This window comes from Miniopterus natalensis, chromosome 16 (assembly GCF_054644295.1).
Source record: "Miniopterus natalensis isolate mMinNat1 chromosome 16, mMinNat1.hap1, whole genome shotgun sequence".
NCBI classification, from domain to species: Eukaryota; Metazoa; Chordata; class Mammalia; order Chiroptera; family Miniopteridae; genus Miniopterus; species Miniopterus natalensis.
The window spans coordinates 5,079,081-5,105,437 of NC_142096.1; the positions used below are offsets into that span (position 1 = coordinate 5,079,081).

The 26,357-nt window shown below is 46.8% G+C and overlaps 1 protein-coding gene across 1 annotated transcript; it reads left to right on the top strand.

Annotated features, from left to right (window-relative positions):
* The first annotated feature begins 2,287 nt into the window (after positions 1-2,287).
* Positions 2,288-26,122, top strand: LAPTM4B (lysosomal protein transmembrane 4 beta). Its single transcript, XM_087825295.1, has 7 exons — positions 2,288-2,485; positions 13,957-14,068; positions 17,754-17,827; positions 18,519-18,641; positions 19,446-19,544; positions 20,609-20,704; positions 25,637-26,122. The coding sequence occupies exons 1-7, from the start codon at positions 2,387-2,389 to the stop codon at positions 25,712-25,714; spliced, it is 681 nt and encodes a 226-aa protein (XP_087681421.1). The 5' UTR covers positions 2,288-2,386; the 3' UTR covers positions 25,715-26,122.
* The last annotated feature ends 235 nt before the right edge of the window (positions 26,123-26,357 follow it).

Genomic DNA, 26,357 nt, shown 5'->3' on the forward strand with positions numbered 1-26,357 from the left:
TCCCCCACCTGGGACAAGATCCAGATTCTTAATGAATTATTTGGCACTCCTATAAAAATGGAATCTATAACAGCCTCCATGAAGCAGTTATTTGTTATCTGACAAACACAAGAGATAGCTCTCACTTGTCTGCTTAGTTTTGTTTTTAATTTCTAAGAGATATGGGGGCCTAGCTCCAGGGTTAGCTTCCTGGGCATGTGACCTGGCAGCTGCACAGGTTCCCTAACCCAGACAGGCCCATGCTCGGTTCAGCGCTCCATCTTGAAATTATCAATGCTTTTTAAACAATGTCAACTGAAGGTTTAATGTAGTTAATCGCTCTCTGCTTTCCCATGGCATTTTGTTTTACCTGTAAGGACCTGGGCACACATTCTGACTAATGTCATGATGAACTGGGCACTAGAGTAGGTGATAAACTTTGAGAGCAGGTGTATTATTTCTCTCTCCCTACCTCCTTTCTCCAGCCAGCTTTCCTCTACTCTCTGCCTCTCTTATCTAGAGCAATTTGACACCTTTCTACAAATTCGGATCTTGAATAGCAAGCTCTCAGACATATAACATTTCCTGAATCAATGCGTCATCTGCCTGAATGAATCTGAAATTCTGCTGGGGAGGGTGAAGCTGGAACTGGCTGGGAGTTTGAATTGGGAAAGTAGCACCCCCCAGTCTGACTCTCCATTTCCATTTCTTCTCAGAGCACGAATGCTGTCCCATAGCTGCTTAGAAGGGGTTATGGACATAATTAAATATTAAATGGAAGACTCCAGACAGAAAGCTATACCTGATGTGAAGGAAAACAGAACTTTGGGATGAGATAACGACACAGACTTTCTTGTTTGGTCTTTCTGGCTAACTCCCACCACAATTTTGCCTGTTATTTCTGGTTGAGAGCCCACACCTGGTATCTCTTGAGAACGCCTCTTGGGTCCCCATGGATCCAGGTTCAAGCTACACAGTGAGAGCCTCACAGCTTTACAGCCTTGTAAAGCTAACCAGCCCTGCACTTAAACATTCCTTACCTGACACTCCTCCTCCTGTTACAGCCGGTCCTTAGGCACGCAAACCCAGCCAGGTTTTCTCTTGCCCCAAGTCCGAAATGAAACTTTGACACCTGCTAATAACCTAACTTGTCTGAGATGCTTGGCTTAAGCAGTGATTACAGGTTTTAGACGAACTCAAAAGAGTCTGGAGGCTTTGCTAGAAATAAATGATAAAGGCTTATTCAAAGGTCCTAGGGCTTGCAAACTGGAAACCAGCTAGGCCACGGGGAGTGTTCCACAGAAGACAGACCAGCTGAGGGGCTTCCTAGCAAAAGGACTTTCTTGGGAAGAATCCGTCCGCATTCCGGGCCTCGGGATGGCCCCAGAGGTACCCCTCGGGATGGCCGGTGGCCTGGCTCATGGGTGCCAGGTGGCCTGGGTACCTGCCCCTCCTTCCCTCAGTCCTTCAGGGGGTAACCAGAGGGTTGTCTGGAGGCCTGATGTATATCAAGCATCCAGGCTGGGCTGGAAAGTGCAAAAGTGTAAGCTCCTAGGACAGTTAGAACAAGAACAGAACCGCTTCCTCACACCCACGTGGTTTGCCCAAGTGCCTGCATCTTCCTTTCTTTACCTTCCCCACGCGCAGAGGCTAACCCGGGCGAGCCCGCGAGGACAGCGCCCCGCTGGACCGTCTCAGTCTCCCCGGCAGCTCCGCCGGCCTCGGGGGGCTGGGGCACCGATAGGGCTTCGGCCGCTGTCCCTGGCGGCTGCCGCCGGGGTGCGAAACGCTGCAGGGAGGCGCCCTTGGCACGCGCCCGATTTCGGGGAAGAGATGACTGTGGCAGGAACCGAGCTGCGAGGGGCCGCCCCGGGAGTCACGCCCCGCAGCGGTGCCCCAGCGCCCCGCACGGCGCCCGCAGCCGGGGTTGCACGGGACGGTCCGCAGGACGGGCGCGCGCGGGGGCCCCACCCCAGGGGCGGGGAAGGCGGCTGAGCCCCGCGACGGCTACGCGGGGGGCCGGCCGAGCGAGGGCAGGCCCGCAACCCGCCTGCGGGCGGCGCGGGGACCCGCGGGGGGCGCGCGAGGACGGACGGACGGCCCCGGGCCGGCCGCGCCCGCCGCCGCGGGAGCCCGCGGTGACGTCACGGGCCGGCGCGGTCACGTGGCGCGCGCCCCGCCCCGCCCCCGCCCGCCTCCGGAGCGCAGGGTCCGGCGCCGCGGCTGCTCGGAGCTCTCGGGGGACGCGCGGAGCGAGGCCCGGGCGGAGCGGCGAGCGCGCGGCGGGCAGGCCGGAGCCGAGGCGGCCGAGGAGCACGCAGCAGCCCGCGCGGCGCCCGGGAGGCGGACCCGGCGCGGTTCCCGCAAACTTGGGCGCGCTCGGGCCAGGGCGCCCGCGGCCGCAGCGATGAAGATGGGCGCGCCCTGGACGCGGTTCTACTCCAACAGCTGCTGCCTCTGCTGCCATGTCCGCACCGGCACCATCCTGCTCGGCGTGTGGTACCTGGTGAGCGCGGAGGGCCCGGGGGCGCGGGGCGCACCTGCCGGGGGCGCACCGGCCGGGGAGGCGGCGCCGGCGCGGGACCCGGCTCCGGCCCGCGCCCCCGCCGCGCTTTCAGGGCCGCAAGTTGGCTCCCGGTTCGGCCTTCGGTTGGATGACGCGGGCGCTGATCCGCCTAAAGTTTTATTATTAGAAACTTAATTCTCCGCGCGAGCTGGTCCGCGGTCGCCCCGGGCCGGCCAGTCTGCGGCGGGTGGGGGCGCCGGGGGGGGGGGCCGGGGCGCGCCCCTGAGCCCCGCGGCCGCGGTTTCTGCCGAAAGCGCACTCGGTGGCCCGGGAGCGCCGCGCGTCGGAGGAGCCCGCGCCCTCCCCGCCCTGCCTCCCCGGCGCCCGGGGGGCTCCGCGTGCCGGCGGGTCCCGGCGGTGCCCTGGGGGACCGGGCGCCTTTTGCCCCCCGGCGCCCCCGCGCTCTGCCCCAGGGGGCCGCGGGCTGCGCGCCCTCGGGTCCCGAGATGGGATGGTTGGGGGCTCCTGCCGCACCCTGACGGGTTCCCGCACACGTTCCCCGCAGCGCCCTTCTTTCAGGAGGGGATTTGCTTGCACTGCCTGCCCTCCGGTCGGCCCGGGGGAAGCCATTTTACACCCACCGTCCTGCTGCTCGACAGGTGCTCCCTGTACCTTTCTTATCAGGCCGCAGGCAGGTCTGGTTTTCCCCCGAAGGTGGGGACTCACTGGCCTGGGAGCGGCGGTCCCGGGGGGCAGCGAGGGCGCCGCGCCCCGCCCCTGCTGCGGGTGGGCCGTGCGCCCCGCCCGGTGCCTGCTGCGGGTGGGCCGTGCGCCCCGCCCCGTGCCTGCTGCGGGTGGGCCGTGCGCCCCGCCCCGTGCCTGCTGCGGGTGGGCCGTGCGCCCTGCCCGGTGCCTCCTGCGGGTGGGCCGTGCGCCCCGCCCCGTGCCTGCTGCGGGTGGGCCGTGCGCCTTGCCCGGTGCCTGCTGCGGGTGGGCCGTGCGCCCTGGACCGCGCCGCCGGGGCTGGGTCCTTTGCGTTTCCAGCTCCGGCACCACGGTGGAGGGTTACACCTGCGCCTGTTTCAGTGCCTAATGCGACTGCACCACGAGGACATGCTTACTAAAATGGTAGTGAGCGAGCACGTGCAGCGTCGCGGGAATACACTTTTCCTGCTTATCAGAGTTTTGCGTGGATTCTTAGACTTTATGTCAGCTGTGTAGCCATTTCAAGCAAAACATTTCCCCCCCCAGGCATTTGGTCTCAGGGCTATTTATAGTTTCAGCTTTCCTTCAGTCAGTGCCTAGCCCAGGGCACACAATAGACATTTTTGGCCTTGAAAGGTTTCAAGCAGATCTTTGGAATGTGCGGGTTACTGTCGTTCAGTGGGGATGCAGATGGAACCTCCGCGCCTCCCTCGGCCCTGACTTGGCTAAGAAACCGGGACATCCTTTCCAGAAACTTAAAATTACTGTAGAGCAAAAGGGAATAGTAGGTGACTTCAGACTGTTCCGTGCTTTTATTGATGATCAGGACACTGTTTTGTACAAATGACTCGTGTCCTCCTTGAGAACACAAATCTGCAGACTGGCAAGTGCATCGGTGAATGTGATTTGTAAAATCTAGGGCACTGCATTGGGCAGACTGCTGCGTGATGCGCAGGAAAGATAAATCTGCTGGAGCCCCACTGCTGGCCGCAGGCCAACCAGACAACCCGCCTGGGGAGAGGAGAGGACTCCCAATGCTTCCTCTACCCCTGCATCGGGCTCTTTGTGGAAAGTAGTTATTGGGGTGCATGTTTTGGCATTTGGAAATGTATGGCCTTTTGAAAGATCATTGGAAAACTTTCCAGCAGATATAGGAAAGGCTGCATTATGTAAACCTAATTCATGGGAAACCTGGCTTTAAGTACTGGTAATTTTTATTAAAAGTATTTTTTATGTCATAAAAAATTTAGACTTTTTTTTAAACAGTGAGTTTCTCTCATACCTTTCCATATAAGTTGGTCATCCAAAACTTTGATTGACATGAACAGTTTTGAGCAGGGTCACTGCAGACAAGGCACCTCTCCCTCCATCCCCCGCCCCTCTCACTTCACCAGCCAGGTGGCTGGAATGTGGTCAGTTATCAGAAAGGGGCAGAGTTTTCAGGAAAAAGGGTAGGGTGATGGATAGATGTTCAAATAAGAGTCCACTGGGAGGATTCTTTCTTAAAGTAATAAATAATTGCCAGATAGGTAAAGTGGATCGATCTTACGCATTTTCTAATTGTTATTCCCTACCTGCACCATTTATTAAAATTCAGTGTGCCAGGTACTAGTCTAGATGCTTTGCATAAGCTCAATTTTTATGAAATCCTGGCGAGGTAATTATATTATTCCCATTTTAAAAATTGATTTGTTTGTTTGGTTTTGGAGAGGGACAGACGAACAGATGGACAGAAGGGGGGAGGGAGAGAGAGAAAGAAAAAAAAAGAAACATCAACATCGATGTGAGAGAGATATACCCGTCTGCTGTTGCCTCCTGGGTCAAACTGGAAACCTAGGTAGGTGCTCTCACTGGGAACAACCTGTGACCTGCTAGTGCACAACCCAGGACAGTGCTCCAGCCAGCGGAGCCACACCGGCCAGGGCTCTCATTCCAGTTTTATCGATGAGGAAACAGAGGCTAAGGGAGTTTAGGTGATTTACGGAAGGTCCTATTGTTGGTTTGTAGTCTGAAGTTTTAGTTTCCCCTGTTTTACTTTTTAAAAGCTATGTGTTGTGTGTGTCTTTTGTTCTTGCCTTGGAGTGATAAAGCTTTCCTTCAGTCCAGTAACAAAGCACATTGATTTCAGGTATTTATATTAGAGATCCTTTTTTCTTTGTCTTTGCTTTATTTTTTCCCTTCTTTCATTGAGGCATCATTTACATATGGTGAAATACACAGATACTAAGTGTGCAGTCGATTGAGTTGACAAATGCATGTGCTTGTGTAACCCACACCCCTAGAGAACATCTCCAAAACCCCAGAAAGTTCCGTGTCTCTTCCCAGTTAATCATTGCCACACACATCCCCACCCCACAGGCGAGTTTTGCGTATTCATATGCTTGGGATTATACTGTATGTGTTCTTTTGTACCTTAACATAATCATTTAGGTTGGGGTAGCTTAGTACCTTGTTCCTTTTTCTTGCTGAGTATTATGTTATTGTGTGAATATATCACAATTTGCTTATCCATTTGCCAGATGATGGACAGTTGGATTGTTTCCATTTCAGGACTACTATGGATAAAGCTGCTCCAAATATTCTTGTGCGAGACCTTTGGTGGACGTAAATGTTTTTGTTTCCCTTGAGTAAATACCTAGGAGTGAGTGCTGGTCATCGGGTGGATGCATATTTAGCTGTATAAGAAACTGCCAACCAGTTTTCCAAAGCTGTTCTGCCATTTATACTCCAACCAGTTGTATGAAGTTCCAGTCCCACTTTTTGTGGCGTTAGCATTTCACTCGAGCCATTTCGCTGGGTGTGTAGCGGTAACTCTTGGAGACTTTAGTTTGCATTTCCTTGTGACTAATGATGAGAAAGTTTACCTTTGCTTATTGGCCAGTCATATATCCTTCTTTGTGAAGTGCTGTTTATTGTCTATTTTTATTGGGTTTTGTCTTTTTTTTATTGATTTGTAAGAACTATCAATGTAAGAAACGTTCAAATCTGTAGAGAATTTTTATGAGTTTATTTGAGCCAAACTGAAGACAGTTGCTGGGAAGCAAAATCTCAACGGATTGAGAAAATGCTCCGGAAAATGGCAGTTTTACCACTTTTTTTATACATCAGAATTAAAGGGAAGACATAAGGGGGTTACACGAAATCCACTGGTGATAGATTAGGGAGATGGGAGAAAGGAAATCAGGGAAACCTAGGATTGGATGAAAAGTGAAATGACAGACACACAACTTCTTTTGCATAGACAGTTAACAGTCAACAATGAACACAATAACCGTAACAATGAAGGGATTTGAGGTCTCCACTCTGGTGCTTTGAGGGGTCCGGAAAAAAAGGAAATTACATTGTTATTCCAAAGGCGTGTTGTCAGGTATGTTATCCTAGATGCAGAAAGACAACAGACAATCTCAGTGAAGGTGAAGATTGGTCGTCGTCAGGGAAAAATACTGCCCTAGGACATGACTACCGTCGGGAACTGCTTTTAGTTAGGAAGTTTTAATTTCAGACCACCCTTGTGGTTATTTTCCGTCTCTGAGTTTGTAAGGCCACCACGCAGGCCTCCCCTGAGCTGGTCAGGTTCTGCATGTGGCCCCTTTTTTGTCCACAGAACTCTTCATGTATTTTGGATGCCAGTCCTTTGTTAAATATATATTTGTGAAAATGTTCTCCCCGTGTGTGGTTTGCCCACTCATTTTGTTAATGGTATTGTTCATATAATTTCCTGGGGCCGAGAGACCAAAGAAAGAGGCCGACCACTCCAGGCAGCGCCAGGAGGTTATTTAAGGGAACTTACGTAGCCGGTGCCCTGGACAGCTGCAAGACGGCATGGACATCCTCCGTACCGCATGGCAGTCACTGAGGAATTGTGTAGAACAGGGCAGGGTGGAGTTCTAATAAATGTACAACTTCCATTTTGCTGCTATATCTTTTTTCCTCACAATATGTAACCTAGAGACTGCCCTTTGAGTAATAGCTTCTGCAACTAAAAATCTTGGGTGTCATTATAATCTAACTCAAAGGACTAGCAGAGCGGCTCATTTTTATGCTGTTGTTTCCTTGAACTGTCTCTTAACACTTAATTCTTAGTCACTTAGTCTGATACTCTAGAAGGATTTGTGCTGTAATCTTTGTTTCTCAGTCTCTTACTTTTCTGTTGTTAAAAAAAGTCATCTCCCTGTGCAGTGTTTCAGCTGCCACCCCCTTTCCTTGACTGGCATAGACACGAGCATATCAGAATTCCTTTCCACGCTGGGTGGAACCCCCTTCCCCACTAGACCGTAGGGGGCTACCTCGAGGGGTTTGCCATAATACGTATGTGATGTTTAGTCCAGTTCTAGGTGTATATTTGTTGCCTAATAGATAATTTTTGAATAATTTAATTATTGAATGTACTTGGCTGTTGACGTGTGTTTGTTTACCCCTGACTACTAATCAATCCTTGGGGGCAAGGACCGTGTCTTATTCATCTTGGGGTAACCCAGTTAGTAAGTAGAGTGTTGGACACGGAGTCGTGAACTAATTTAGTCAATTTCTTAGGCAAACAGGATTTTATGGTCTCATCTATCTTTTCTGGAAATCGGCAAATTCCCCAGGGGTATTCCTGCCTTCTCCTGGATCTTGGCCCAGTCGTGCTTCTCTTCCTTGTTAGCTCTCTAAAGCCTTCTCAGACATTTGTTTATATATTGTCCAGATTTCCTAGTTGTCCTCAGCGAACCTAGTTCACCATTATTGGAAGTGACAGATCCCTTAATTATTATTATTCTGTTTTACTCTGATATTTCTCCCCTGTTATACCTGTTTCCAAGTTTTGACTTGAATGCCAGCCAGATTTGTTATTGGGTCATACTTGTATTAGTTAATTGTTTCTCTTTAGAGAATCAGGTTTAATACTAATATGCTGTAACATATTTCATGTTAAAACAGTTTTGAAATTTTTGAAGCTTTAAATACTTTTTCCTGACTCTAAAAGCAGTTGGACACTGGGAAATACAAAAAGGTATAATAACATTTTTAGATTACAGGGTTTTTTGTTTTGTTTTTTTAATCTTCACCCAAGGATATTTTTCCTTTTTTTTTTTTTTTTTAAGAGAGTGGAAGGGAGGTAGGAGGGGGAGAGAGAGAGACATATTGATTGGTTGCCTCCCACCTGCAACCAAGGTAGATGCCCTTGACCAGGAATCATACCCGTGACCCTTCGGTCTGCAGGCCGATGCTCTAACCACTGAGCCCAACCAGCCAGGACTAGACTGCAGTTTTCATTTAACATCAAACTGTGAACATATTCTTATCATTAATATTTTTTGAGTATGATTTTTTTAATGCTTAGTTAGGATTCTGTTACTTGGTTGAAACATTTTTCAGCCATTCTCCTACTTTTGTCTTAAGTTTTCGTAATAGATAAGTCAGCAGCAGCCCTTTTTGGACACAGCTTTCTGCGCCAGTTTTTGATTATTGTGTCATTACTCTCCGTGGGTTTGAATATTCTTAAGTTTCTCTTATTGAGGCTTTGAAAAAGTGATAATTACATTTTACATTTTCAGTTGTTTACATTCAAGCTGCGAGTCTCACTGTTCCTTTAGGATCTGATATGACAAGGGTGAGGAGCACTTTGGATTCCTGGAGAATGTACAAGGGACTAAATACCACTTAAGTGGTTGGAAAGAAGTTGGATTTGTTTACATGTGGAAGTAATCATTGTCAAGAGCAAGGAAAAAACATGTGACACCCCAGGAACACTTTGTAAATAGAATAGGAACAGTTTGTACACAACCTACCAAAACAGACGAAGAAAGGTCCAAATGTGAGCTAGCGTTGACTGAATGAGAAAATAAATATGCCCTCTCTTGCTTTGACGGTTAGATTAGCTGTGGCCATTACGTAATCTGCTCCTGGCAGGTCTTACCATCATCTTGCTTCTCATTTGTGGTGATATTTCATTCTTAGTCAGAGTGGCTGATTGGGTGATTTTCATGTTCTCTCTTTGAGAGATCTCCAGTACTCTCATCATTGAAGTATTTCTTACCCAATGTTTGTGGGGCTCTGGCCTGTATTTGACCCTCTCCATCTGACCGTGTTTAGTTGTTACCATGGCTAGTCCTGTCCCTCACTTCTTTGCACAGACCCAGGTCCTGATGGATCACCCTGTCACCCTGCAGCATTCGCACCATCCGTGGTGTACCAGATTCCATCCAGTTGGGATTTTACATAATTATACAGTAAATATGTGTCAACGCACGCCTTCTATTATGAAATACTCTGATTAAAAGAGCACAAGGGTGAGTCATCTGTGCCGTGTAATGACCTTGCCATCACATCTTCATTTTATATCTGTCTTCTTTCTCTGGACTGTGTCATGAAGAGCAGGGGCACCTGGAAGGGGACTTGGCCCCAGGACTATGGTCTGTGGCTTGTGAGCACAGAGACGGGCTATCGGGCTAGAGGTACAGGAGGTGATGACAGTTACTGGACCAACAAGGGCACAGCCAAGTAAGTATAGGAACCGGGACCCACTCTGGAGTGAGAAGAACACACCAAACCAGTAGCCAGAACAGCGTTGTCAGGAATGATGTGATGCGTTCAGAGACTGGGCAGGAGAGAGCAGGAATGCACACACGACTAGGTATCAGTCAGGCTGTCAGAACGAGAGTAGGCCACCAGGAAAACCGGGCAGGTCTGGGCACCAGAGGTAGAATACAGAGAGGGTTAGAGGCCAGATGGACTTGGACACCGCAAGTACTTTTCAGGACACTATCTAAAATCAACCTCGTGCCCAGCTGGCATGGCTGTGTTTGAGCATCGACCTATGAACTAGGAGGTCATGGTTCGATTCCTGGTCAGGGCACATACCCCGGTTGCTCGATCCCCAGTAGGGGGCATATAGGAGGCAGCCGATCAATGACTCTCATCATTAGATGTTTCTATCTCCCTCGCTTCCTCTGTCTGAAATCAATAAAGACATATTTTTAAAAAATAAGTTATTAAGAGAAAAAATTTTAAAAATCAACCTTGTCTTAGTCCTTAAGTGATCTTCCTTATTTCTGATAATGACAGATATAGCTTGTCACCTGGGCTTGAAATCTCAGAGTCCTGTTTGCTTCCCTTTATCTTTGCATGGTTTGGGTTCAAACCGTGGCTCTTGCACACATAAGACCTAAGATAAAGTCACTTAACCTCTCAAACTAGCTCGTAAGATGACAATCTTACAGGGTTAGCATGGAAATTGGAGGTGAGTGGTTACCACCCTTACTGGCTTTCAGACAGACTATTGCAGTGGTCTCCAGATCGGTTTCCTGCATCCAGCTGAGCCTCCCCACCTCCTCCAGCTTGAACTCCCTAATGGCATAGCTCTGATCGTGTCAGATCCACCTCAGAAACCTTTTGGGCATCTTCATTACCTATTCGAATAAAGCCCCCAGTTCCTATCCTAGTGCTGAGGACCCTCTAGCGCCTGGTGCGGTCTGCATTTCCAGTTTCACCCCGAACACCTCCCTCCCTATGCCGTGTTTCAACCAAATTGAACTACTTGCTGTTTTTAGTACAGGCTCCTGTCCCAGTGGCCTTACTCATGTTTGAACTTCTTTACCACGCCTCTGAGGTTGTAAAACCTTCTTGTCTTTCCCGTCCCTGTCCAGATGCTGCCGTAGTTGCACCTCCCAGCACCCGTCTCAGCCTCAGGCTTCAGTAACATCTTCCTCTGGACTTTGGGTCCTTCTCTGAATTTTTGTCCTGCTTACTGCTTGATGCTTTGTGTTGTGTGGAGCCATGACTTGTTTAAGTTCATGTTCTACGTCCTGGAGTTTCTTCCTAAACACTTATTAGCAAGTGTTAATGGGCAATCAGTAAACTTATTATGACAAGTGAGCCAGGCGACGGGATCAGAAGAAGCTGATTGAGCGGTGACGGGTCCATTGGAACTGAAGGGACAGGAAAGCAGCTGCATAACACTGGCCCAGGACGTCTGGGACCCAGGCAGCTTTCTGATGCCAGCCAAGAGCTTCTGCATGGTTCTTGTTAAGGTGTGAAGAGATGAGGGAACTGCCCTGGCCGGGTAGCTCAGTTGGCGAGAGTGCCGTCCCAATATGCCAAGGTTGGCGGTTCCGCCCCTGGTCAGGGCACAAGAATCACCGGGTGAATGCATGAGCAGGTGCGCCAGCAAATCAGTGGAAGAAAGGTAAGGGAACTAATTCGAGTGGCTGTTACGTGCCAGTCACCCTGCCAGGTTTGTTTCCATAATTGACACATGTGAATGCCAGTCAGATCGCAGTCCTTCCTAATATCCTCCCCTGGTGTCTCGTTACACGTACGCAGTCCAGCGCCCCGCCTCGCTGCCCGATCCCGAGCCTGGGCCTTATTTCTGAAACCAGACATACCCACACCTGCCGCACCGCCTCCTCCCCTTTCTGTCTCCTCTTACCCTCCCTGCTCCACTCCTCCGTGAGGGCACAGCCCATGAACCCCAAATGTCTGCCTTGCCTTTCAGCCTTAAAACTGGCCTCATTATGATAACAAGAACAAGTACACTGCCTTTGTATGGTGCTTTACTTTTTCAGAACAGGTTTTAAGGTCATTTCATCTCATCTTATTTCAGTCCATAATGTTTGGACTAGAATGAAATGCCCAGAAAATTTGACAGCTTATCAAAGAACATCTGTGCCAGATGTCACGTCCAGTTGGGCCAGCTTGTACCTCCCATTAAGCCTTAGATATGTTCTGAAAAGTTTTATTTAGAGTTTTGCTAATCACACTGTCTTTAAAATGTGCTATAAAGTTTTTTGGGTCTTTGGAGTGAAACAGGAAACATGCAGTTCTAATAAAGACTGTGAGAAGGTGATTGGTGGAGAGGAATATGGGGGAGTTTGCTTTTCACTTTTTATCAGAACAAGGGAGAGGGAGAGAGAGAAACATCAGTGATGAGAGTCGTTGATCGGCTGCCTCCTGCACGCCCCCTATTGGGGATCAAGCCCGCAACCCGGGCCTGTGCCCTGACCAGAAATCAAACCAGTGACCTCTTGGTTCATAGGTCGATGCTCAACCACTGAGCCATGCTGGCAGGGCCCTCAAACATTTTTTTAACCACATACTTCTAGTATCTATTTAAATTAGTTATATATGTATACCCTGGGAAATTGCTATTCTCGTTTTTGTAATTATTTTTTTCCAAAAGCAGTTAGACCATGTTAGGCAATTTGGAGCATAGAAGAAGAAAATAAAATCATTCCAAATCCTACAGTAACGCTGACCATTTGGGGTTGCCCTTTGAAAATGGATTCCAGAGGGGACATTTTGTAAAACGAATGACCCGACTGTTTGAACCACTTCTGTAAATTAGTTCCAAATATGATTTTTATAGTAGGGAATTCTGTAGTTAGTCAAAGAATTTTCTTCATGTCTGAAGATTATTCATCTTTTCATTTTGACCGGAATGAAACCTAGAGGTCTGTCATGAGTTTCTAAACCCAGAAATAAGGAGAAATAACAACCCATTCCCAGCTCAAGCCTCAGTCCTAGAAGCCCATCGCGGTTGGTACATGTGCAGAGTATGCAGCAAGGGCAGTTAGGGAGAATGAAGGAAATAGAAATGCAGAAGGTGAATGGTCATAATTTTGCTGTTGGGCCCGGCTGGCATCGCTCAGAGGTTGAACATCGACCTAGGATCCAGGAGGTTGCGGTTCGGTTTCAGGTCAGGGCACATGCCGGGGTGGCGGGCTCGATCCCTAATAGGGGGCATGCTGGAGGCAGCCGATCAATGACTCGTCATTGATGTTTCTATCTCTCTCTCTCTGTAATCAATAAAAAAATATTTTTAAAAATTTGCAGTTGGTTGGATGGAGGGGGTAAGGAAGATGGTAAACCCAAAGATAATCAGATTTCAAAAGTGGCAGGCGACTTAAAGAGATTTGGTTTTGGAATTGAAATTCCTGGGTTCAAATCTTATTTCTACAATTTGTTCGCTGCCTGATCTTGGGCAATGTTCTTAACCCCTGAGCCTCAGTTCTCTCATCTGTAAAGTGGGATAATATAGCACCTACTTCATTAGGCTGTTGCAGAACTTAAGAGAGAAGATCCACATAAAGCACTTAGCATCGTGCCTGAGTGTTTTCCATGTTTAATCATTCATTAATGGTGATGCTATTTTTTAAGATAGGGAACAGAAAAAGCAGCTCAGAGGTGAGAGATGTGAAGGAAGACAATTTCATTTCCTATTAGCTGAGTCGGAAGTGCCCAAGGGAAATGCATTCAGCAGTGCCCGGGAGACTGATGTGGGCCTTGGACAGAAAGGGGCTTGTGTCTGCTGCTGCAGGATTAAGGATCCTGGCTCTGCCACTGAACTTGGCACTCGTTTTCTGACCCTGTTACGTGGATGGTCTCAAAGCTCTGTCTGAACTTGTGGAAAATGTTTTATTACCTGCAAAACTTGCAGGTGCTCATTAGCGTTACGTGGCTACGTGCTGGAGAGTTTTTGTGCTTTTCCGGCCACTGGCTGCGGCGTGTGTTTGTGCTGGTGGTTCCCTGCTCCGGGACGCTAGCCGAGGGGGCCTGAGGTGAAATCCAGCTATCATCTGGGCGCCAAGCCATGTGCCCTTGGCTGCATCCGAATGGGCTGGCCGTGGTTCTGCCCTGGGAATGTTCGCCTGCCCCCCGACGGGTGGGGCTTACTGTTGACAGTTAAGTCTCTGTTGAAGTGAAATTCCATGTGGCCCATAGAATTTTCTTCTATAGGGACTACATGCTGGGTATGTTACTTACACTGTCGTTCTTGTTCCGTGCAGATCATCAATGCTGTGGTGCTGTTGATTCTGTTGAGCGCCCTGGCTGATCCAGATCAGCATCACTTCTCAAGTTCTGAACTGGGAGGCGACTTTGAGTTCATGGATGATGCTAGTAAGTACATCAGATGGCACTTGTAGATCTTTTGGTATTTTCAGGGCCAGGGAATCTGGCTTCCAGTTCTTGCTATTAAATTACAAAGATTGATTCACGGGCCCATTTGAACTGATGAATTTAACTTCCCATCATTACAGATCAGACCAACAAGTATTTATGTGCTGTCCTCTGTTCTAAGTGCAAGAGTCTAAGATTTTTCCTCCCCTTTTTGCACCTTACGTTAACCTGTCCATTTTAAAAATTGCTGTGTCATAGTCTTTTTAACCTGGACTTTTGGTCTTTCCGGGAGGAGGGTGAGTGAATGACAGGAAGGAAGGTCAGAAGGATAACTCATGTCCTATGGTGTCTTCTATTGGTGATCATTCTTCATTCTAGAAACTATGTTGGTCGTTATTTGATGGATTTGGGGCCTTTTTCTGATAAGTAGAAACATAAGCCAGGCACCCAGCTCAAAGGTCACAGAGATCTGAATATTTTATAATTATAGTCATGCCCTGTCCCTGCTAACTGAAAAGGGGCCGACTGTGTATCATCCGCAACAAAAAGTCATACAAGTTTATTTCTCACTGGCTTTGGAGAACTTTAAATACATTGGAAAAAATATTGGTGGGGCAAAGTAAGGGGGAGAGTGGTTCACGATGCACTTTTAGAGACGGAGTATTTGTTGACCTTAAACAAATAGATAGCCAGCTATTTCTCCAGCAAGATGTTTTTTTCCAGAACAACAAAGAATTGCAATTCAGGACATGGAGTCGATACTAAATCTATGCTTTACCGTCAACTTGTCTAGGAAATCCCATTGTATGTTTGTGACTGTGTTAAATTTATTAATTAGCTTAGGCAGAAATGATATATTTTCATGTTGTATTTTGTCTGGTTACATCTTTTTTAATGGTTTTATTGAGGTATAGTTTATATACCTTAAATATTACCCATTTAAAATGCACAATTCAGTGATTTTTCATAAATTTACAGAGATGTGCAACTTTTAAAAAATATCTAATTACAACTTATTCCTTTCCACTTATGCAAATCTTCTTGAGTGCTCCTTAATAGTCTTTCCAAAATTTTCCATATAGATCATGCATGTTTTTTATTAAATTTATTTTATTTCCTTCTCTTCAGGTCTAGTCGCACATCTCGTTTCTCCAGTGAACTAATAACAAAAATATAAATGCTGTTTATTGTTTTTTTTTTCCCTTTTATTATATAATCAATCTTTGTGAGACTTGATTATAGTTGTCACTATAAATCTCTCAATATAAAAGTGTGGCTGGCAGGAGGTAATTTCCATATTTTAGAAAGTGAGAAGTTAAGAGAGAGTTTCTGAGATTGACATGTAAATATATTACTTAGTTAACTAATCCTGCATAACTTTTTATAGCTTATTTTAAACCTTTAGGCTGTACAACATGGATGAACCTTGAAAATATTATACTGAGTTAAAGAAACCCGACACAAAAGGCCACATACTGTATGATTCCATTTATATGAAATGTCTCTGAGGTAAATCCATAGAGACAGAAAGATTAGTGGTTGCCAGGGGCTGGAGGGAGTGGGGGTTGGGGAGCGTCTGCTAAGGATCTGGGTGTTTTGGGGGTTTTTATTCGTTTTTTTAGAATGAAAATACCCTGGAATTAGTGGTGAAGGCTGTGCAACTTTATAAATATACTAAAAGAAACCAGTGAATTGTACATTTTTAAAAGGGTGAATTTTATGGCATGCGAATTCTGTCTCATTAGAAAATAATTTTATGAGGGAAAATAAGACCCAGCACAAATAACAAAGGACATATGTCAAAATCTTTATTGTTCCTCTTGGCTGAAAATAATATTGTGTCCTCTGAAGTCCCCTAGCTCTTCCTCTCTTGTTGAAATTTTCTTTCCCTCCTCCCAATAGATGCTAAGCATCTGAGAACAAGTTGAGGAACCTTCATTTTCTTAGAGATGGCACATGGTCTTGCTTGCCATGCCTGCATTTCTGTCCTAGAATGTACTCCCACCTTGTGCTTCTGTTTGTAAACCTCCTGCTGAATATGTTGAGGATACAGAGAGGATGGCCCTAAGACTGGGATACTTTCCTTTGAGACATGACCTGTAGGAAGTGGCAGCCAGGCTGCTTCACGGTCACTTTTCAACACTTAAGTAGAAACAGCACGAACAGGAGGAAGAGCCAGAGGTTGGAATCGTAAGAGCAGGATTAGTCATTGTTCAGCCTTTTGTGCAAACCCTCAGCGAGTTACATAACCTCAGCCCCAGTTTCATAATCTGTTCCGTGGGAACAGCATCTGCCGCAGAGTTAGGGAGACTAATGAGATGCCTGCGAGATGCCCTGGAGACGACAGCAGACGCCTGCCTGCGTAGCTTTTTGTGCCCTCTTAGTAGGTGGTCACCCTGCCCATTACTTTTAGAAACCCAGTCATCAACCCAGGCACACCATACTTTTAACCAGAATCTCCTAAAGATGCAGTAACGACCTCTCAAATAAATGCTCAGTTAGTACCTCCTGGGCTACAGGTGTTGTTCTAGATCAGCATGTTCAATAGCAAAATAATATAAGCACGGATGTATTTTAAATTTTCTAGTATCTGCGTTAAAGAAGGTAAAAGGAAACAGGTGAGATTCATGATATATCTTATTTAGCTCAGTATATTCAAAACATTATGTCTGCATGTAATCAGTATATTATTAATGAGATATTTGACATTCTTTTTTTGTAATAAGTCCTTGAAATCTGGAGTGTATTTCACTCTTACAGCACATCTCAATTCAGATTGACCTCATTTCAAGTGCTTGGTGTCCACATGTGGCTAGTAGCTGCTGTGTTGGCTCTCTGTCCCCTCCTCAGTGTTGAGGTTGTAGTTGTGAACAAGATGGACAAAGTCCTTTCCCTCCCAAGGTTCCTCTAGCAGAGGGAGCTGGAAAATACACAACACATGTGAGTAAGATAATCGTGATGTACGCCAGAAACAAAATACAGTAGTGACATGGGAGTGCCTGGGAGGGAGGCTCCCTCGGAGGTGTTGACGTGGAGCTGAGACCTGCGTGGCTCAAGGGCAGAGCTAGTTCTGTGGAAATAGGAGTGATGTTTCTTCTAGTCAGTGGCAGTTGCCCCAAGGCGAGGCGAGCTCGCTGTGTTTAATGAGCCACGTGGTACATATGGCTGGGTTATAGTGAGAAGAGTGTGGGCTGAGGTCCGACGAGATGGGAGGAGGAGACCTGCTTTGGAATAAGCAGAGACATGAAGGCCATGACAAGAAACAGAGATTTTATATTAAATGAGATGGGAAGGCAGTGGAGGGTTTCAGCAGGAGCATGAGACACACACAAGTTTATAAAATACAAGTTAGACACCTATATGTTAAAAAATACCTATTATATAGACATAATTCAGTGGACCACATGACCAACTTTTTAAAATATCTGTAACCAATATCTCTTTCGCACTTTTGAAATAAACTTATGTGTAAATCAATCTCTTATCTATAGGCATTTATATGATTTAGGAAGAACATCTTTTGAGCACTTCCCTTAACTCATCTCCTCAAATTCCAAAAGATCTCTGGTGCTTTGCTTAGTATGAAGTTCTCACTTATAATTGGTTTATAAACAAAATGCCTTTGAGGAGCGACTAAAGAAATGTGTAAACAATGGACCTACTAATTTTTTTTTAACCTTTTCAGACATGTGCATTGCGATCGCCATCTCTCTTCTCATGATCCTCATATGTGCAATGGCTACTTACGGGGCATACAAGGTAAGCAGCTCTGCAGTAAGCTGGGCTTTCAGGAGGTTCAGGCAGAAAAACCCAGTCCAGGGAGGGGATCTTGCAATGTCACCTTCCCCTAATCGGAATTAATTTTAATCGGTAGGAGGGCTTCCAGCCAGCGCCCGTTGGCTAGATGCCCTCTGAGTGCCATTGTCTCCGAGCTGCCTAACAAGAATTTGCTTGCCAGGTGTGTTCAGCCCTTCCCCAGCTACCCGTGAGTCACTCATACTCACTTCTAAACTCTAATACCTCGCCCCCCTTTTTTGGTCCAAACTGATAATATACCCAATGTCTCAATCCCCCAAGAGCATGTGTTAACATTTTGAGTTTTTCCTGTTTTAAGAAAGAAATTCTGGGCCTCTCCTCGGCCCCTTGCGTGTGTGACCTGCACAGCTGTCTGTGGGGATTCCGAGGGCGTCATTCTCGGTTTCTATAAGAACCTTGAAAGATAACTCTCTTGTTACTCTGTGTCCTGCTAGGAAAACGAGCGTAGTCTCGGAAGGGCTCGCGGAGAGTGGCCTGCCGACTCCTGTTTGCTCACCAGTCGCCGCCGTGGCCTGGTTTAATGAGCTGTCTTCCTCCAGTTCCCTTCTGTAGAAAAAGTTCCTCTGAATTAAAAGAAACCATGTTTTGTAATGTTGAACATGAACGTTGACGTCGTGTCTCCTCTCATACTTAGCAACATGCGGCCTGGATCATCCCCTTCTTCTGCTACCAGATCTTCGATTTTGCCCTCAACACCTTGGTTGCGGTCACCGTGCTTGTCTATCCGAGCTCCATCCAGGAGTACGTTCGCCAGCTGGTGCGTGGCCGCGACCGCTGCTGCAGAGGGAAACCCGGGTGGGTGGCGGGCGGGGGCGCTCGTACAGGCACGCACACGTTTTAATTCGTGGGTTTTCAACTCGCGTTTGAGTTCGCGATTAGAGATTTATTTTTTTTTAGAGAGAGGAAGGGAGAGGAGAGAGAAACATCGCCGATCGGGTGCCTCCTGCACGCCCCCAGCGGGGGATCGAGCCCACCTCCCGGTCCCTTGGTCGACGCTCAGCCACTGAGCCACGCCGTCTGGGCCGTAGCAGCAGATTTTGATCTTCCTAAAACGGTTTCCTTTGACCTGTAGTTAGTATGGTCAGATGGTAGAACTTGATTATGTTTTCAATGCTGTAAATACCTATTATCAAAGGTTCTGAGGGAGAAGTAGCATCACCAAAAACACTCTGTAAAAAGGACACTGTTTTAATAGGTTTCTCCCCCTGGCCCTGCACAGTCTCTTTAGAATGGTCCAGAATTTGCAGGAAATCCAAATATCAGCGGTGTTTAAAGGCTCTCCTTACTGCCTGTCAGCCTTTCGGCCTTTTGTACAGTAGGAGGGCGTGGGTATGTGTTCAGGTCTCGCTCGCGAATCTCCCTCAGGTTTTCCTTTTCGAGAGTTACTGCCTGAGTTATGAAGCTAGCCTCCCTTCCACACCGCTCGGAGCAGGCTAGAAATCCTGCGGGGTCTCACTAGCCGTCTGCTCTCATGCCTCCTGCCAAGCACCTGTGGTTGGCGCCCGGGGACCGGGATCCCGAGGGATGCGTGAGGTTTGCTGACGGCGCTCTCCCTTTGCAGCCCCCTAACTTTCCCTACAAAGATGACATCTTGTCGGTGAATTCTACCTGTTTGGTCCTGATTACTCTTCTGTTTATCAGCATCATCCTGACCTTCAAGGTAAGACAAAAGGTGGTACTTACTGCCTGGATGTTATCAGTGTGTTCACGAAGGCCAGAGGAGCACGCAGGCTTCAGTCGCCTCGTGTTCTTGCGTTGGACGCCTCAGCTGCCTTCTGATGTCCTGACGTTCTGTCCCTTCTCTCACCTGAGGGAGAAACACTAGCCGAACCGCCACAGGCCAGGCCAGGCCAGGCCAGGCCAGGCCGGGGTGGTTCCAGTCTGTTAGGATGAAGGTAAATCAGTGCAGGGCTGTGCATTAGGGAGTCTATAGCGTATGCTGCAACATTCATTACAGTGCTTGTAATTTGTTTCTAAAATGCAGCGGACTCTGAACGTTGTTCAACAGTCTATTATGTCAACTTATCATTTAATAAATTACTTACTGTCGGCCATTGAGATAGTTTCTGCTCTTTCAGTTGTGAATATTGCTGCAGGGAATAAATTTAAATGCCTCTTTTGTGTAGTTTGGCGCTCCTCAGGATACATGCCTTCGTCGCGGGTCTGCGTAATTTGAAGGCCTTTGTGATAGGTTGTCACCTTGATCTCCACGGAAGCGGAGTGTCCCCCCCCCCCCCCCCTGAGTGCTGCCCTTTCCTTTCATCTTTATAAACCTGGTCATGGAAATATCATCATTCACACCTGGGTGCTACTGATACGTAGAAAATTCTCAAATTATTGTTGCACTTTGAACTTTTAATTCTTAAGATCATTCATAGTCTTTATTTTGACATCAGATCACCCAGTTCTTCAAAAATTCAAACGTCAGTAAGCTCGAGGAAGCTGCATTTAGGGAGAAAAGTCATTTTAAGTAGATAATATGATGACTTGAATCAAAGAAAACGGTTCGTTGAAAATCATTTGGGGCTACATTTTCCCAAGGATTGTGATAGTGCGTGTGCAGCTTAGCGGTCAAGGATTTGGGTGAATTTTAAAGTCTTTTTGGTTTAGTAGAGTCAATACGCGCACTTATAATTCATGTAAATAAAAGTTTTGTAATGCAGCCTTATCTCTGGCGATACTTGGAGTTTGAACAGGAAAGGTAACCATCTCCCCCGCTTTCAGGGTTACCTGATTAGCTGCGTCTGGAACTGCTACCGATACATCAACGGCAGGAACAACTCCGACGTGCTGGTGTACGTTACCAGCAACGACACCACGGTAGGTGCCGCGTCACTTGCGGGGAGGCCTCTCCACGTCTGCTGCGGGACAGCCTCTGAATGTTTCTAGTGTTCGCTGTGCCTTTACTGTTGTTGAAACATATCATGAGCTGCTTAGTCGTCAGAGGATTCATAGTTGAATGAAATGTTTCATTTTCCTTAAAGCGTAATAAAATCCAGATGGCTCACCTTTCAGTTTATTTGAAAAACTATTGCAGATGGAAAATATATGTACCTTTTCCCTCTTTGTGTATCTTAAACCTGAGTTATTAAACCGTAGAAGATAATTCTGCATAGTGTGACTGTACTATCTCACTTGCCGTGTGAAATTACACCTAGAAATGTGATATGATGGGTAGAGAAATGAGAATGGCAGCGGTTGCTGTGTCTTTAAAACTTGCCCTGCATGTGGAAACCTTAGTAAAAGAACTTAGGTGATCTTTGTTCTATTACTGTTAAATTTTCAAGCCTCTCAAATTGATTTGGGGAAACACATCTTCCCTGAAAGAGTCCTGGAAATCATTTGCACTTTATGTAAATCACTTTAAACTGCCTGGCTCACAGGAAGATAAAAATGTAAGTCCTCTAGGTGCTAACCTGCCTTTGCATTCAGCACGGGGCCTGGCGCGGCGCGGTGTGGACACGTGCGCCGCGGTGCGGATGAGCCTGTGGGCTGGGTGCTGTCGCAGGGGCTAGAATGGGCAGGACCGGTAGAAGGTAAACACGAATGGCATGTGAACTCTAAACGAGGCGAGAATTTTGTATTTTGCTTTTTTTTTTAAGTTCCGGTGACTTGTTCACTCTGCGCCCTTACTTAAATAATTTAACCTGTCTCTGCCGTTACTTTCTTGTGTGTAAACTGGGAATAAAACAATGATATTAAGTCTATCGATGCAAGCTGATACTGCTGAGAACCCTGTGGGATTTCTGAGACAAAGCAGGTTATCCGTGAATAGTTCTCCTGGTGCTCACCAGGCATTTGTTGAATCGCATGTGCTTGGGCAGTGGTGTAAGAAGAGGCTCTGCCCTGATCAGAGGCACAAAACCCGGTGCACTCAGGTGCCGAGGGGCCCTTTTCGGCGTCTGCAGGATCCTGTGCACTGATTACAGTAAACACGTCGACCTCACTCCTTGAAGAATTTTGCTTGAGTCAGTCAGTCTCTCTAAATAAATAACTTCAAAATTATCCTAATTTTGATAAAGCTCCTGGCTTAGAGAAATTTTTCCTTCTGAGTTTCTGGATATTCATAAGTTTCCATTTTTCCTTTAAATCTGCACATTTATTGTCCTGCTTAATTAATGAAAAGTCTACGCAAAGTGTGAGATTTTTGAGTTTGAGGAACCGATGAAGTTACTAAACAAACGAGGTATAGCGGGACCCTACCCTGAATATCGTGATGGTGGGACTGATAAAGCTACAGTACTTATGAAGCTTCTCAGAAAGGGGAATGTCCGTACTGGGCGTGCCTTGATATCCTTTGGTGGCGGTATTTTTGCTCCTTTCTTAGGGTTGAGTGTATGTTTAAAAGAAGTGAAGTGGAAAGGCTACAAAGATCCACGTTGTACGAGAGACTTCAAAGGATATTCTGAAATCTAGAAGTGTAAGAGAGGTGCTCAGAGAATTTAAGTCCCCAAAATACATCCAACGAACTTTTTAGAGGAAACTTTTTAACGGGACATCCCCAGCTCTTCTAATAATAGACCTCTTTCCTCAGAAAGGCTTCCAGCTTGGCAGCAGTTTGCGGTAACGGGGGTTGGGGACCGTGGACTAGGGCCAGCTCTGGCTGTTCACCCCGGTGTGTTGACATCAGATGCCGGGGGGTTGCTTGATGGCAGTTATTGGTCACTGTCTCCTCCGTCATTCTCTATCAACTTTAAGGTGAGGGGACCGAGTTGCTGCTGATAATGTTACTGCTTTGTCAGGGTTCCCAGTGAGACTTTTTAAAATTTTTTGAAGAGTGGCATTCTGGGAAGAAGAGAGTTACCATTTCTTATAACTCAGTTGCCTTGACAGTTCATTCCAAAATACAGGATAGATCACCACCCGGAGTCGCAGCTTTCTGACAGTATTTAATTTAAAAACAACAACAACATATAATGGTATTGTGGTTATTTTTTTAAGCATACTTATATATAAGATAATTTATATATAAAATAATTTCTTAATACTATAGATATCCAGTAAGGGCTCAGATTTCCAGTTGTTTCATAAATGTCATAATTTTTCTATCAGTTTATTTACAACAATCTACGGATCAGTACAGGGGGTTGGCAAAAGTAGGTTTATAGTTGTGAGTATGTGTAAGTTTATTCTTGGAGTATTATTTACTAATTATTATATTAACCTTCCACACGAACAGCTGTCAACCTGCTTTTACCTACCCTGTATGTATCTTAAGTCTCTAATTTTGCTAAAGAAGCTAGTTTGTCCTGCAGACTGGGTTTTTCTGATTGGGGTCCTTTGTGTTTCCAGTAAATTAGCTCTAGAGCTTTCTGTATTCGTATTTACTTTTTCCACTTGTTTCCAAGATCACTGCACAGTTGATTATTTGTTCTTCCACCAGGAGGCATATGCTGTCTGGCTGATTCTGTCTTTCTGGGACGTGAGCAACCATTGCTACCCAGTGTCTGGACATTGATTCTTTGGGGGCTATGTTATTATGACAGAAATGCTCTCTTTCCTTTTTTGTTTATTAGCTGGAATATTTCTGTAAGTAGAAGCTTTCCCTCCTGCATGAATCGACTGCCCAGTAGTAGTTGTGACTTGGGTAAATAGACTTGGTTTTGTCTCTGTATCTATCCGTTTTCAAAATGATGGGTTGGTCCCTCATTCTCTGGTGGTGACCAGTGAGGAGCGGGGTTGGTTGGTTTGTGTGGTTTTTGTTTTTTTGCGAGGTGTGTTCGAGGCCTGTTATTAGAAGAGCTGTAGACGTCCAGCTGAAAAGTACAACTATTTTGATAAAATTTTTGAGTAAGCCTAAATAAAACTTATCTACCATTGATACCCATTTTGAAACTTTCAAAAGGGGGGAGATATAAGCTTTCTCTAAAAAGTTGATACATTACAGTTAATATGCTTAGAAATGCTCCGATGGTACCATTTTTGGCCATTCGGAGCCTCTTCAGTTCGGTGCCGGAACTTCGGACGTCTTTGGTGGTGACCTTGCCATCTGGCACCACAGGTGTTCTGCGCTCGCCTTGTACGTCGCCTGCCCCGGGCTCGGAAGCAGCGTTTCTCCGCGGAGCACAGCGCCCGTGTCCTGCAGACCGCGGTCTGGAGTTGAGGGTTGGAGGGCGGGTTCCTCTTTGAAGCAGAGCTCCTCATGTTTAAAGATTGTTTTAACTAGCACTAAAGGAGTTAATGTAAATGCACTGGAGGCTCCCCGAGGTCCTAAGGGGGGTTGGAATGACCGAGTTCTGCCGCTTTCCCTGTCTCCCAGCTGCACTGGGGCCTCGTGGGGTGTAGTGGGGTTTGTTGTCCTTTGTCCGGGTCTTTCTCGGGCATCTACGCGGACATGACAGCGTGTGTGTCTTTCACTTCCTGTCAAATATTAGGCCAGGTGGCTTTCTCCCAGGCTGAGCAGTCTCAGGGCGAGCTGTGTGGAAAGATACTGGGGCTCTTGGTGGAAAGTAAGTGTCCATTTTTCCCTCTAAAACAGTACATATGTTATTAGCTAGACATGTACTGTCGCAAATATGACTCAGTGAGAACAGGTAAGAGTTATTAGATATTGGAGATCATTCTGTGGGTTAATCTCTCTTCCAGTTTCCCAACCAAATCAAAGCAAAAAACCTTTGAAGGAAATGCTAAGACAAAAAGGGCACAGACTCTTATCATTCCTGATGCCTTAGGGTCTAAAAGAAATACCTAACTGATCATTTCATGAAGTGGTCAGGTCCAGGTAAGAGCAGTAGCTAGTGTAGTGTCTAATGGGTAGGTGTTGAAAATTTAAAATATCCTGAGGTGCTTCTTTGAGTGACTGAAGCATTTGTAGGACAAGTGTTGGAACCATCCCAGGGGTTTCGTAGCCCGGCTTTGGCCTGGATGGACTCGGAGTTGAGTTTCCCTCCCGCAGGTGAGTTGGAAGTGGCAGCACTGAATCCTTGGGCTCTCTTTAAGGGTATCTTTTTCCTGAGAAAGTTTTAATTCTTCCATTTTTGTATGACTTCTGTAATGTAGCTATGATTCAGTTGACTGTTTAACGAGGTGGTGGAACGTGATGCTGAAGCCCATTCGTGCAGGATTTAACAGTCTGGTGCCAGTGGCCGCTCTCCCTGGTTATGAGCTCCCATACCCGGTGCATGCCCACACGTGTGCCGGAGGCTCGGCTTCAAAGTCAGACGTGCCGCCGCGGAGAGAGAGCTGCTTTGCGCAGAGAAGATGTGTTTGTCCTCAGCTCCAGCAAGGGTTTTAGGGTCCCTAGTGGAGACTCCTGCTAGATACTGGATAAAGCTCCTCATGGGGGTACACAGGCCTCCTTCCTAGTCCTGGACACACAGCCCTCAGGCCCTCCAGGCACCGTGACATCAGACACATGTGAGCAGGGTGTGAAAAGCTCCTAAAGGGCCAAAAGTCTCTTCCCATTTGCATCTTTAAAGTTTCAAAAAAATCTCTCCCTGGCCCGGTAGCTCAGTTGGTTAGTGTCATCCAGATACCCCAAGGTTGTGGGTTTGATTCCTGGTCAGGGCACATAAAAGAACCAACCAGTGCAGGCATAAATGAGTGGAACAACAAATCTCTCTCTCTCTCCCTGTCCTCCCCCCCCCTCTCTAAAATCAATAAATTAAAAACCCAACAGATCAAATATTCTCTCATCAAAGTCTAGCCACCTGCTGGAAAATTTAAATTGGTACAGTCATGGGAAACATTTGATTGAAGTTAAACGTTGTGCACTTTACAGCACTAACCCTTGTCCTCTCTTCTTCTCCTTAGGTGCTGTTGCCCCCCTATGACGATGCCACCGTGACTGGCGCTGCCAAGGAGCCGCCACCCCCTTATGTGTCTGCCTAAGCCTGAGAGCGGGGTGGAGCCGAGCATGAACTGGACCCACAGACTCCAGAGCAATAGTTCTCTAATCTCACTTCTGAGACGAGCTCCCGAGCTCATTTGTTGCTGAAATGCTACAGTTTAAAATTTTTAGTGTTAAGTTGGCACCCTCCGTAGTTTTAAACGTATGCTTTAGCGAGAGCACTGTGGTAGGCTACCTGTAGGATTCCTCTGTAGGGTGCAGCGGGCTTCCCTGGGCTCCCTGGGCTCCCTGGGCGCTGAGACGTCCCAACCCTCTGGATGAACCTGGAGGCAGAGAAGTCTGGTTTTGTACGTGCCAGGCCCCAATGTGGGGGAATTAGCCACATTTCCCCCTCTCTGTTCCCGCTGTCTCTTTCAAAAGTGTAAAATAAAAATAGAAATTGAACAATACTTAGGAGCCCTCGAGAACGGGGATGTTAATTGTGAATCATTGCTCCGGTTTGGTAAACGAGTCCATTTATGTGCATAAATAAAACAGGAGTTTCCTTAAGACCCTTTATGACATCAGTAAATTCAGTGACAGTTTGAGTTTGCTGGTCAGGGACTTTGTCCAGGGGCTAAATCGAGACCCTTCGACATTCCCTGTCAGTGAGAGAGCGGCAATCACTGCCCGAGGCTGGACACA